The 14,699-nt window shown below is 43.9% G+C and overlaps 2 protein-coding genes across 3 annotated transcripts in view; one reads left to right on the top strand and one right to left on the bottom strand.

The window, feature by feature from the left end:
- Window positions 1–7,895, top strand: part of col4a4 (collagen, type IV, alpha 4) — a gene marked incomplete at its 5' end in the record, with an annotated part of 174,636 nt that extends 166,741 nt beyond the window's left edge. Inside the window, one exon of the mRNA XM_084309776.1 lies at window positions 3,389–7,895. Within this exon, the coding sequence (XP_084165902.1) occupies window positions 3,389–3,649 (261 nt within the window). The 3' untranslated portion in view covers window positions 3,650–7,895. The remainder of the gene's footprint in view (window positions 1–3,388) is intronic.
- A 4,519-nt stretch (window positions 7,896–12,414) lies between these two features.
- The window catches only part of rhbdd1 (rhomboid domain containing 1), a 48,001-nt gene continuing 45,716 nt past the window's right edge, over window positions 12,415–14,699 (bottom strand). For both annotated transcript variants that reach the window (XM_084315104.1, XM_084315105.1), the window contains one exon: window positions 12,415–12,762. In XM_084315104.1, coding sequence (XP_084171230.1) covers window positions 12,665–12,762 — 98 coding nt within the window. In that variant the 3' untranslated portion in view covers window positions 12,415–12,664. The remainder of the gene's footprint in view (window positions 12,763–14,699) is intronic.

The raw sequence follows: 14,699 nt of genomic DNA, 5'->3' as shown, positions 1-14,699 counted from the left end.
CTGTCAGGCTTGACTCTCCTCCTCTCCCTCTTCTTCTTCCTCTGGCAGGTCCTCTAGATCCTGTAGTCGTCTATTTAGCCTCTCCGCGGTGTAGACCGTTTCTTCCTTGTAGCTGGGTCTCACTTGGACCGGTCGGGGAAGGAGTTCGGAGGGGGGTATAGGCTCTCTCTGGTGGTCGGGCTCAGGGTCGCTTGATCGGGTAGGGGAGGGTGCCCTTGACCCTTGTCTTGACGAGGCCCTGGAACCCCGTGCGGAGGGAGGGGGTGTTGCCCTGGTGATCAGCTGCTCCATTATCTGCGCTTGTAATCGGTCGCGCTCGGCTTCGCGCTTGGTGAGAGCGAGGTCGCGCTCTGCTTCTCTTTGGGCACCGGCAGCGGCGCGCTGGGCTTCGGCGGCGGCGCGCTGGGCTTCGGCCTGGTCCCTTCCCATATTCTCTTCCGTCTGAAGGCGTCTAATCTCTAGACGTATACGATCTTCGTCGCTCCGTTGCTGCGCTTGAAGGCGTTCTCTTTCCATGGAAGAATGTTCGCGCTCACTAAGCGTCTGTGCTTGGAGTCGATCGCGCTCTGTTGAGGCTGCCAAGCTGGCGAGGAATGCCTGTGCCAGCATCTTGTCCGCCTCGCTGGGGGAAGACGCTGGTTGGGGTGATCCGCTCCTGGCAGTACTCGTTGGAGATCTGTTCTCCTGTGGCGAGTCCTGGAGATCCATCTCCGGGGTGCTCGCCTCTTCTTGTCGTGGGTCGAGTTCCATCCCTGGAGGGCTGTCTTTATCCTGGAGCTCTCCGGGGACTACTTCTTCGGTCTTGGCGGGGGGTAAAGTCATGTCGGGTCCCTCCTGGTCCCTACCGTGAGCTTTGTCAGTTACGTTAGAACCCACTAGGGCCTCTATTGGCGGGGTAACCTGGTCGATAGGGTCGGACATAATTTTACTATCTACTTTTTCCGCGTTTACCGTCTGTAGAAAGCTAGGTAGTATATTGGCAACGTAATCCTCTAAGTACTGAGGTGTCTGCCGTCTACGCTGCGGGCGATCTACTTTAAGAGAACCGTTTTGTGGAGTGTTCATCATTGGCCATGTCAATATTAATACCACTATATTAATATTACACTAGTTACCCTCCGGCTCGAAGGACCAATTGTAACTGAGGGGTACAATTCCCTGACTGTATTGATAAGTATGGTATCATTAAACCACTACCGTCTTATGTACTTTAATTACTGGCCATACAGTACATGATATATATATATATGATGAACACTTCCCACAATGAATCGGTTCCACACAAAGTTATAATTAAGTATTTATTGCAGCAAAAGGTACATAATATACTTCTCTAATTTACTTTGAATGCGCTTATAAGGCAAAGGAATGTGCGTAGGCAAATCAATAATGAATGTCCATTCTCTGGTTACGCAGGAGGTAATTATACAACCTGAATCTTAGGGAATTATATCTATGGTACACTAGTGATATATAGCGGGAGATACTGGAAGGGTCCCCCCGGTTGTAAGCCAGCAGGGGTAGAGGATCTGTCGGTAGTAGAGCCTGGGTCAACGATGATAAGGAGACTCCGAGTACGGGAGACGGTGCAATAAGATCTTGATCCACAGACGAATACAGCTGTTCTCCATAGCCTGTAGATCCACAGGGAAGAAAGCTAGCCTGCCTCAGGCTCTCTGAGGCGCGGACTCGACGTGGCTCCTCACAGGGTAAATCCCACACACGTGTAGGCGTCGGCGATTCTCCGCTCCATTAATCACAGGACCAAAAGCAAATATAATCCAGCCGCAAAGGGCTATGTAGTCGTCGGGTAGATTAATCCAGTGTACATGTCCACACGGTTCTCGTCTAGGGCTCCTCGGGTGAAAGCGCCATGAAAGCAGCCCAGCCTGGATAAGCTCTCTAGCTGATACGAGGAAGCGTTGGTGATGCTGGTCACTGTAGAACTTTAGCCGCACGATACACTATACACAAATAGACTATTACTGACTTAATAGAAATATGTCGCACTCGACGGTATAGCGCCAAACTCTGACAATTCAGTTATTAATTCGCACGCGGTCTCAATGCTCTATTTGGGGCCAAACAGGCCATACTTCACCGCACGTTGTATCGTGGGTGAGGCTTCAACTTATTGGGTAACGACACTTCTGTATTCACCTGCGCCATATTTATATGCACGGCGAACAATCTAGTGCCAACCTCATTTCTGTCTCGTATTCTTGGGCAAGGCCGGGCATGTACAGACATGTCTTGACGGTGGCTTTGAACCTGACTCTGGAGGCATGGCCTTGGCGCCTGTGGACCGCTGTCCAATAGGAGAATGAAATATTATGGTCTGTACTAGGCTAAAGGGATATTCCGTGTATATGTACAAGGAATATACAAGGGATATCAAACGATATACAAATATTATGCAATATATATCAATCAATAAATATATATATTCGGTTTAATCTGATCCTTTGTAACAATATTATATATTGTAATGATATATTACTATATTATTATATTATATATTGTAATGCTATATTACTATATTATTATATTATATATTGTAATGATATATTACTATATTGTTATATTATATATTGTAATGATATATTACTATATTGTTATATTATATATTGTAATGCTATATTACTATTGTTATATTATTATATTATATATTGTAATGATATATTACTATATTATTATATATTGTAATGATATATTACTATTTTGTTCTATTATTATATTATAATATATTGTAATAATATATTACTATTTTGTTATATTATTATATTATATATTATGATATATTACTATTGTTATATTATATATTGTAATGATATATTACTATATTGTTATATTATATATTGTAATGATATATTACTATATTGTTATATTATGTAATTTATTGTAATTATATATGACTCTTCTTATATTATATTATAGTGATATACTATATTGTTATATAATATATTGTAATGATTTATGACTCGTTATAATATATTATATATTGTAATGATATATTGTTATATTACTATAGTATATATTGTAATGATATATTATTATATTATATATTGTAATGATATATTGTTATATTATTATATTATATATTGTGATGATATATTGTTATATTATATATTGTAATGATATATTGTTATATAATATATTGTAATGATATATCACTCTTGTTATATTACTATAGTATATATTGTAATGATATATTGTTATATTATTATATTGTAATGATATATTGTTATATTATTATATGATATATTGTGATGATATATTACTATATTATATATTGTGATGATATATAGTTATATATATTATATATTGTAATGATATATTGTTATATTACTATAGTATATATTGTGATGATACATCCCTCTCGTCGCAGCACACGGGCGCGGGGGACGAGGGCGGCGGCCAGTCCCTGACCTCCTCGGGGAGCTGCCTGCGGGACTTCCGCGCCCAGCCCTTCGTGGAGTGTCAGGGCCCGCGCGGCACCTGCCACTACTTCGCCAACATCTACAGCTTCTGGCTGACCAAGGTGGGCGTGGCCTCACAGTTCAGCACCTCCTCCTCGCCGGACACGCTGAAGGAGGAGTGGCGGCAGCGGCAGAACGTGGGGAGGTGCAACGTCTGCATGAAGGAGTGACTCCTCCCCCGGAGAGAGAGCGAGCGAGAGAGAGAGAGCGGATAGAACGGGCGTCTTCTACAGCGAACTCATTTTTAACTCTCTGTGGCGAAGATCTGATGGTCTTTCTGCGTTCACCCCGGGAGCGAGGAGCCACAGAGGGTGAAAAGTCAGATTGAACTCACCGTTATATATATCATGGTCCCTTCACCGTTATATCATATGGTCCCTTCAGACGATACACTTTACCTTTCTGCCACAGAATATGTGATATTGTCGTGGTGGAAGTGTTTGAAGGACACGCCCGTTCTATCTGTTCCCTGGGTCTGCAGGCGGCAGGTGTCAGGACCCACTTCCTGAAAACAAGAACTGCACTGAAAATGCACACTGATTGGTCAGCTGAGAGGCAGTGAACACACGCCATTGGTCAATTGGTCAACTTTTTCGACCAGGACCAAACTGGTTGGTTTCTTGAAAGGCTGTGAATATATTTTACAATAACTTCTCAACTTTCTTTTTTGTTTATCCAGCAAACATACTTGGTCAGATTATCCTTCTTCTTCTCCCTCTGGCTTTCAGTTTTTGTTTTAGTTCTAGCAACTTTTATTTCTGAAACTTGGCTGAAACTTCTTTTTAATTATTTTATGTCGTTAACGTTGTTCCCGTTGCTTGAATCTTTATTTGTCCAGAGATGCAGATCGGGGCTCACTGTCCACGAATCGACCGAAACCTGGGAAGCCACAAGCTTTTCTTAACGCTTTGAAACAGACTACGTCTCTGTGTGTTTTTTTTTTTTACGTATTACACGTTGGTACTTATAGGTTCCAATAACTAAAGTGTTTAGAAACAACGTTAGGGGCCTAATAAGAAACAAGAAATGACCTGATATTAATACATTCACTACATGCTCCTGTTCATGTTCTTCTTTTGACGTGTGTTGAAAAGTAACGCCTTTTGTTTCGCTGAGCGCGTTTTGTGACACTACGACCTACGGAAACGGAACCTGAGATCTACGTATGTAATAATAATGATAATAATAATAATAATAATACTAATGATAAAAAAAAGAATGGCCATCCATCTGAAATAACAAATAAAGTACATAAATGATTGAATAATTATTTAATTCCAGAAAAACAGATCATTTGGTAGATCTGAGCTTTTCCCCATCCATCTGTATTTTAATAGCGTAATGAATTAGCCTTTAAAAATAAAATCAATTACTAGTTCTTTGACATCGACTCAGAAACTGTCCCCAAAGATAAGGGTGCGTTTTCTCGTGTTTCTATAACCAGATATTACCAGCCGCCATCGACACAGGGCCACGCTTTACCAAAACAACACAACTAAACAGGGTTAACCCTTTCACTACCACACTACAGAAGGTTAACCCTTTCACTACCACACTACAGAATGTTAACCTTTCACTACCACACTACAGAATGTTAACCTTTCACTACCACACTACAGAAGGTTAACCTTTCACTACCACACTACAGACGGTTAACCCTTTCACTACCATACTACAGAAGGTTAACCCTTTCACTACCACACTACAGAAGGTTAACCCTTTCACTACCACACTACAGAATGTTAACCTTTCACTACCACACTACAGACGGTTAACCCTTTCACTACCACACTACAGAAGGTTAACCCTTTCACTACCACACTACAGAAGGTTAACCCTTTCACTACCACACTACAGAATGTTAACCTTTCACTACCACACTACAGACGGTTAACCCTTTCACTACCACACTACAGACGGTTAACCCTTTCACTACCACTACAGAAGGTTAACCCTTCACTACCACACTACATAATGTTAACCCTTTCACTACCACACTACAGAAGGTTAACGCTTTCACTACCACACTACAGAAGGTTAACCTTTCACGACCACACTACAGAAGGTTAACCCTTTCACTACCACACTACATAATGTTAACCCTTTCACTACCACACTACAGACGGTTAACCCTTCACTACCACACTACATAATGTTAACCCTTTCACTACCACACTACAGAATGTTAACCCTACAGGTTAACCCTTTCACTACCACACTACAGATGGTTAATCTTTCACTACCACACTACAGACGGTTAACCCTTTCACTACCACACTACAGACTGTTAACCTTTCACTACCACACTGCAGACGGTTAACCCTTTCACTACCACACTACAGACTGTTAACCTTTCACTACCACACTACAGAAGGTTAACCTTTCACTACCACACTACAGAAGGTTAACCCTTTCACTACCAAACTACAGAACCGTCTCGGTGGTAGACGTTGTGACACCAGTTGTCAAGGCAACAGCCCGTCATTAAAATGACCTCATGTTCTTTTCTCTTCTTGTGAGGACTTGCCTTCTCAGATCTCAGCCTTTTAACTCTAAACTAACCCCACCCCCGCTCCCCTGTTAACCCTTACTAAACCACTACCCTCAACATGCAGTCCCCTTCATATTTATGTGTATAACGGTGTGTAAGACTGGAAAATTACAGTCTTTAAATGTTTTTTTCCCTTCTTCCTTGTATGTTTATTTTTTTTCTTTTTGCATTATTTTCTGTTGTATGTAAATATGTTTGCACTGTTGAAAGAACAGGATTGCTTTATATTTTTACTGTAAATGTCAAAGAGTATTTATTTAGTTAGGAATTATTGTGGTGCTATTTTTTTTTCTTTTCTTTTTGGAAAAAAAAACGGTTGAATGCATGTTATTTCTCCCCTGGACCAGAGGACAGAGCGTCTCCCACGGCCAACTGTAGGAAGGATCTGTAGACCGTGTGGATGAGACCCCTGGAGCATCATCATCCTTTCACATCAGCTGTTCTTTAAACTTCATCCCATTCAAAAACATCACTGCACTGCCCTGGCCAGAGACACGCCCACTTCCTGAGTCCTCTGAGACAGGGACACGCTCACCTCCTGAGACAGGGACACGCCCACCTCCTGAGACAGAGACACGCCCACCTCCTGCATCCTCTGAGACAGGGACACGCCCACCTCCTGAGACAGGGACACACCCACCTCCTGAGACAGGGACACACCTGCCTCCTGAGTCCTCTGAGACAGGGACACACTACCGATTATATTATGTCTCATAGCGATGCACAGCAATATACCCGATGCTTAATGCGTATCGTCAGTCAGAACAGTCAGTTACCAATTGTAATAATTACATTACCTCCACTCTCTATATCAATGATGTCCGTATCAACAGTCGTATGAAAGCTACGCAAAGTGGGCGACATGTTGTGGCACAATTTGGAAAGGCACAGACAGATCTTGGCCAAAAGACAGGGCGGAACATTCCATACGGTACATATACAGTACATGCCCCACACACACGGTTTATTTAGGTCCACTGAAATGCAAGCAAGCCAGGGACGTAAAGGACACAGGAGACAGACATAAAGGACACAGGAGACAGACATAAAGGACACAGGAGTAAAGGACACAGGAGACAGACATAAAGGACACAGGAGACAGACATAAAGGACACAGGAGACAGACATAAAGGACACAGGAGACAGACCCAGGGACTCTGTGGGTGAAGCTCTATAGACCTGTTCGCTGTTTACAAACATACCGCATTCCATCAGCAATACCAACTGAATCACGTGACTAAGTTGCCCCACTACAGTACCTGCGCTAAAGTAGCTATAAAGTACAACGGGGCTCTATGGAGAAACCATGACACTCCCCTGACTAAAAGTCGTTTCAAAACAAAAACGGCCGGATGTCATTTTGCCAAATCAGCACGGCTGCGAGTGCAAGTCTTCTACCTTTTTACCCGTATCTAGCGTTGGCATGGATTGATTGTTTAGATCGCTAGCATGGCTAACAAATGCAAATATATTGTAGTCCGCCCCCGTTGTTCTGACCAGGATTACGTTCCTTTTGCCCCACTGATGCGCACGCACACGGAGTCTGACACAGCCAACAGGTCTACGGTCAGGTGGGTGAGATCCAGCAGGTCCAGACTAGCTTCCAGAAACATCATTATGCATCCGACTGCAGTCAAGATGGTAGTTAAGACGGGTGTGTTGACATCTTAAAGAACACACAACACAAGCGCACACACCATCCCAGATAGTCACCATTTTCATCCATTTGGTACAGTTCAGTCAACATATACTTCATCCTTATAGGATAGCCCTTTCACTAACATGCATATTCCTAAGCAACCAGTATTCTCTAAACCTTATATGTGGACTGTTTTTAAAGGTTCAATAAATGCATCTAATTTCCATGCGTCATGTCTGTGTGATTATTAAACGGGTCGTTATATTGAAATATAAAAATGGTACATGTTATAATAAAAATACACGTTATTGTAGCACCTTTCATACAAAAACTGCAGCTCAGCTTTTTTTACACAGCAGTAAAAAAGACAGGCATAGAATTTGCACAACATTGGCAGATATATGTGCAGACATATAAAACAAGCATAAAACAGTAGAATGGACAAGGTAAGGCAAATATATAGCAAATATATAGTTATATAAAACATAGTTTTTCACATTAGGATCATGATAGAAATCATTCCAGGACTCTTGTTGACACAGGAGAGTTTAGGGAAACAGTCCTTTGAATTCTACTTTGAGTGATGGTTGCTTGGAGGGGTGGGTTTTGAGTGATGGTTGCTTGGAGGGGTGGGTTTTGAGTGATGGTTGCTTGGAGGAGTGGGTTTTGAGTGATGGTTGCTTGGAGGGGTGGGTTTTCAAAGCATTGCTAGATCCTTTCAAATCCTTGTTTTATTTGGGTAATTATTTGGGTTGGGGATTTCTTAGGTAATGAATGAGTGTTTTTATTGCACTCAGTGCGGTGACAAAATGTGCTTTCAGTAACACATTGAAATGGAATGACATCATGTTGAAAGACTAGGGTTGAGGGTAGCTATAGGAGAGACTAGGGTTGAGGGTAGCTGCAGGAGAGAGGAGAGACTAGGGTTGAGGGTAGCTATAGGAGAGACTAGGGTTGAGGGTAGCTGCAGGAGAGAGGAGAGACTAGGGTTGAGGGTAGCTGCAGGAGAGAGAGGAGAGACTAGGGTTGAGGGTAGATGTAGGAGAGAGGAGACCAGGGTTGAGGGTAGATGTAGGAGAGAGAGGAGAGACTAGGGTTGAGGGTAGATGTAGGAGAGAGGAGACCAGGGTTGAGGGTAGATGTAGGAGAGAGAGGAGATACTAGGGTTGAGAATTTCTGGAACTCTCTGACGGTGACATCATCATTGTTAAGCATGTGGAGCAGGTGGGCTAGCCTGGTGGCTATGTAGGTCCGCTCGACATTGGGGACTGATTGATTGATTGAAAACTTTATTAACAGATTGCAGAATGGGTACAGTACAGTACAGCTCAATACATACAATTGTTAACGGGATGCAGACCAGAGAAAGACTTTTGTCTTGTTTATATCAGGGTCCCCCATTTTCAATTCATCATAAAAAATCGTTCTCCCACATGGGAGAAAGATCATGCCCCGTGTGGAGTGTGTTGAGGCCTACCCACTTTCTGACCAGCTGAACAGTTTTGTTTGTCATTTCTCTCAGTGCCTTGAGAGGGATGTGTACATTGGCAAAAAGGTGTTGAATTTTAGCCAGAGCCACCTCTCTCACAGCCTGGAACTTCATGATGACGGGGAGGGGGGACAGGTAAATCAGGTGTACGATGGAGAAACTCTGTAGTGAGCTCCTCGACCTGCTCCCCCCACTCTCCAGCGATGTTAAACCTGTGGCCAAGGTATGGGTACGTCTCATTACGGGAATACACCTTGATGGGTTGGCCCATTACAAGAAAGGAGGGGGGCTTGTCGTTCTTGGCCTTATACCAGCGGTTGCCTCCACTGCGGCACTCATGGAGTACGGCGCACTTGGCTTGCTTCACATCCAGCCCTGACCACTGGAGGAACTCATCAGTGCGTGCCAGCATGTTAATGATGACATCTTCCTGTTGTGATGACACCTGCACGTCGTCCGCGTATCCCTGAACAGGATTTGGGGATCGGACATGCAGAGGAGCACACTGGTAAATCCACTTCATCCACTGGTTGAGTGCTAGGATGAAGTTCACGGCACTCCAGGGACAGACAGTTTTTATTCCCACCTTCAGTGCAATCGGCTCTGTGAGCTGCTGCCCACAGATAACTTGGATAAATGAACCTTGGTATACACTGGATACAATATTCACAAAAGGCTGAGGCAGGTGTATTTCCTCTAATGTTTTTAACATCACCTAGTAGTAGTAGTAGTAGTAGTAGTAGTAGTAGTAGTAGTAGTAGTAGTAGTTTATTCAGTAATCATCTCACACAATACAATATACACCATCATTTAACAATATTTGATTTTACAGTGACTGAAAAGGTACAGACTGAAGCATAATGCTTATATATGCCTGCCCTATATTCTTAACAAAAATGAAGACTCCAAAACAATATTCTAAAAAAAAAAAAAAAAAATGCGTCTCTAAAGTACAAAAACACTGTGTAGAATTTGGATGATTCATGTTTGAAATCGTCGATTCCGGTTTTTAAGCAAAACACATGTTCGTTGATTCCCTGTCTATTGATATAAACTTTCTGATGGGGGGAGAGAATCCCTGTGTCCACCAGCCAGGGTAAGATGCCTGTGAGTAGGCACTTCATAAAAACTTTATATATAGTGGGCAATAGTGAAATGTCACGCCAAGTGGAAGGATCATCTGGGACATTTTCCTTTTTTGGTATTCTATGGATGAGGGCCCCTTTCCACGAATCAGGCACCTTCTCATTGATCAGGCAGGCATTGAAGATATGTGTGAGTGTCTGTGTTGACGTGGGCCTGGTAGCTCTCAACGTCTCATAGATGACCCCATCAGATCCGCTAGCCTTATATTGGGAAGAGAAGTCAGAACTGCATCCACCTCCTCTGTTGTAAAATCATGGATATCTGGGAAATAGCCTGGCTCTATTTTGTCAATGAAATTGTACCAAGGGGGCATGGCCAGGGCAGCGCTTGGTGCAGTTTGACATTTAGCTTTATAGTAGTTATACACATTGGCTGTATCACTAACAGTGGGGGGGGGGGGGGGGGGTTTCGGGAAAACAGCTATTATTCAAAATTATATTGATTGCCTTTGATTTGCGGTGTTGCCAGAGGTATGCCAGCTTGTTCCTGGAAACCTTTCTTTTCTGCCAATGTGTCTCTGTCCCAGAGGCGTGCAACGCTGGTTGTATTCTCTCACGGATGAAGCAGAGCTGCGTTTCTATCCAATGTGTCAGAGTCAGGTGTTAGGTCGACTGGGAAATCGGCAGAGAGAGGGAATTTCTTCAGGATTCTAGCGACATATTTTAGAAGCTTGAATCCGTACGGACGCGCGTTTCCTTGCGTCGCGGAGAATATTCCATTATAAAAAAAAAACGCTGATGAGAATTGACACCAGTCTGCCCCACTTCTCTGCGCCTCCGGGAGTAACAGCAAAGTTCGATCTTACCTGGAGCAGTTTTGTGTCCAGTGTCCCCCTGTACGCTCTTTCATGTCTCTGGAAAGTAATCCACTCGCAATCTGACATTGGTCGCACGAACATCTCCAGCCGGTGTTGGGCTCGGGTCGCAGACGTTCAGATGTTGTTTGTAGACTCGCCCGCTGTTCAGGGCTTGTTTAAAGGCCAATCTTAGTGTGGTAACAAGGCACATGTTTATCAAAAGTGTCCAGTGCATCTTATGGCCCAACTGCAATAACGGTGGCAGTTACAACGGGTGTATGTGAGCTTAGATGGTAAAAAATTACGAGCGCATTCATCTCACCACTGACGTGTGGCAGCCATGACACACACACCCACACACAGAGACTAGGGTTGAAGGTGAGAGAGAGGAGACTAGGGTTGAGGGTAGCTATAGGAGAGAGGAGACTAGGGTTGAGGGTAGCTATAGGAGAGACTAGGGTTGAGGGTAGCTGTAGGAGAGAGGAGAGACTAGGGTTGAGGGTAGATGTAGGAGAGAGAGACCAGGGTTGAGGGAAGCTGCAGGAGAGAACAGACTAGGGTTGAGGGTAGCTATAGGAGAGAGAGGGAAGAGATACTAGGGTGGGAGGTAGCTACAGGAGAGAGAAGACTAGGGTTTGAGGTAGCTATAGCAGAGAGAGAGGGAAGAGAGACTAGGGTTGGAGGTAGCTATAGCAGAGAGAGAGGGAAGAGAGACTAGGGTTGGAGGTAGCTATAGCAGAGAGAGAGGGAAGAGAGACTAGGGTTGGAGGTAGCTATAGGAGAGAGAGAGGGAAGAGAGACTAGGGTTGGAGGTAGCTATAGCAGAGAGAGAGGGAAGAGAGACTAGGGTTGGATGTAGCTATAGGAGAGAGAGAGGGAAGAGAGACTAGGGTTGGAGGTAGCTATAGCAGAGAGAGAGGGAAGAGAGACTAGGGTTGGAGGTAGCTATAGCAGAGAGAGAGGGAAGAGAGACTAGGGTTGGAGGTAGCTATAGCAGAGAGAGAGGGAAGAGAGACTAGGGTTGGAGGTAGCTATAGCAGAGAGAGAGGGAAGAGAGACTAGGGTTGGAGGTAGCTATAGCAGAGATAGAGGGAAGAGAGACTAGGGTGGGAGGTAGCTATAGGAGAGAGAAGACTAGGGTTGGAGGTAGCTATAGCAGAGAGAGAGGGAAGAGATACTAGGGTTGAGGGCAGCAGTAGGAGAGAGGAGAGACCAGGGTTGAGGGTAGATGTAGGAGAGAGGAGACTAGGGTTGAGGGTATCTTACAGTTCCAACAATCTTTATTAATAACTGTCGAAGGGCAAAGTGGTATTTTAATATTTATTATTTTGATATAAAAACATTTTCCCAGCTCAACTCCCAGTTAATTTCTATCCAACGTCTCTTAACATCCCGGTCAGAATAGCAACACGTTTTCTTGTTACAGTTACACCTTCCACATTGCAGAAATTCTTTGGTGAAAGCTTCAGGTTTTGTAAATGCCAGATCAGATCATCAACATTTTATTGGGGCTCGCCAGTTTTCGGCCAAGGTGCAAAGTCTGCAAGTCTTCATCATTTTAACCTTAAAATGGGCGGTCAAGCCTCATCAGTCTCATCCTCCTGATCTCCTCTGCTGTCACCCCCTCCTCGTAGGGAGGAGCAGAACTCTGACTGGAACCTCCTATAAACACAGGAAGAATAGTGGTGCATGTAATAGCAGCAATACTACTTGATTTGATTTGATGTTTTTTATTTCCATGTCTTACATATGGGCCATATGACATTGACAATAAGTTATATAGACCAAGATGACCACAAAAAAGAAAACACAATAAAATGTAATATAACAAGTTGTAAGCAATGTATGTAAACAAAGAAACAAGAGGAATTCATAATTTATACAATTATATAGGATATAGTGTGTTTTGTCTCAAGTGCTTTCTCCAAAAATCCTGCAAAACTTAAGATCTCCTCCACAAAGAAAAAAAACTCAACATACAACTCTCGGACTGCCAAAACAAATCCGGATTTACAAATAGAATTTTCTCAAATAAAGCCCTCCTCAAATCGGTGTATAAGGGGCAATAAAAAACAAAATGATATTCATGTTCCACCACTCCCAGATCACAGAGTGCTGAGCAGTGACAGCAGTGATGAGGAACTACAATTGCACGCTGCTCGGAATAAGTGAGACAAGATGGACACAGTCCGGACAGAAACGACTGGCCTCAGGAGAGTTACTGCTGTACTCCAGACACGAAGAGGACAACGCCTCCCACAACCAAGGAGTAGCACTGATGCTATCTAAAGCAGCACAGAGAGCGCTCATAGGATGGGAAGCCCATGGTCCAAGGATCATCACCGTGTCCTTTCGAACCAAGAAGAAGAGGATCAATATGAACATCGTACAGTGCTATGCTCCTACCAATGACGGCGAGGAAGCAGACAAAGCAGAACAGACTGCAGTCCATTATAGAAAAGCACCCAGAGAGAGACATCACAATCCTGATGGGAGACCTTAATGCCAAGATCGGACGGGACAACAGGGACAACAGGGGGTACAAAGATATAATGGGAAGACACGGATTGGGGGCCATGAATGAAAATGGGGAGAGGCTGGTGGACCTGTGCGCGATGAACAACTTGGTCATTGGCAGCAGTGTTTTTCCCCATAAGAACATCCACAAGGCCACTTGGGTATCACCAGACCACATAACCGAGAACCAGATTGACCACGTCTGTATCAGCAAGAAATTCAGGAGGTCCATGCAGGATATAAGAGTAAAGAGAAGAGCAGATGTGGCTTCAGACCACCACCTCGTCATAGCCAGCCTGAAGCTGAAGATGAGAAAGAACTGGATGTCGGCACATACAACACGACACAGGTACAACACAGCTTTCTTGAGAGACGCCAGTAAGCTGGAAGAGTTCAGAGTAACACTCATCAACAAGTTCCAAGTTTTACAGGAGCTGTTGGAACAGGACAAGTGCACCCTGGAGAACAGTTGGAAGGAGATAAAAGAGGCAGTAACGTCTACCTGCCAGGAAGTGCTTGGCCCCAAGAAGCACCAGCACAAGGAGTGGATCTCAGGGGACAGTCTGCGAAAGATCCAAGAGAGGAGGGAGAAGAAGGCAGCAGTGGACAGATGGACAAGAGCAGAGAAGGACAAGACACAAGAAAGGTATGCCGAAGGAAACAAGCTAGTAAAGAAGAGCATCAGAGCAGACAAGCGAAGGTATATGGATGACGTGGCAACAGAGGCAGAGCAAGCAGCAAGAGAGGGGAATATGATAGAACTGTACAACATCACCAAGAAGCTGGCAGCAAAGTACAGCAAACCAGAACGACCTGTGAAGGACAAACAGGGAAGACCGATAACAACGGGAGAGGAGCAACAGAAGAACAGATGGATGGATTATTTTGAAGAACTTCTAAACCGGCCAGCACCACAGAACCCACCAGACATCACAGGCTGACACAGACCTACCCATAGCCTGCAACGCACCAACCAGGGAAGAAATTAGGAAGGCTATCAAGCAGCTGAGGAACGGAAAAGCTGCAGGACCAGACAACATCCCAGCGGAGGCACTGAAGTCAGATATAGAAACCACGGTGAA

Source organism: Notolepis coatsorum (assembly GCF_963971535.1).
Source record: "Notolepis coatsorum genome assembly, chromosome: 1".
Lineage (NCBI taxonomy): Eukaryota > Metazoa > Chordata > Actinopteri > Aulopiformes > Paralepididae > Notolepis > Notolepis coatsorum.
This window is presented reverse-complemented; position numbering and strand designations above follow the sequence as displayed.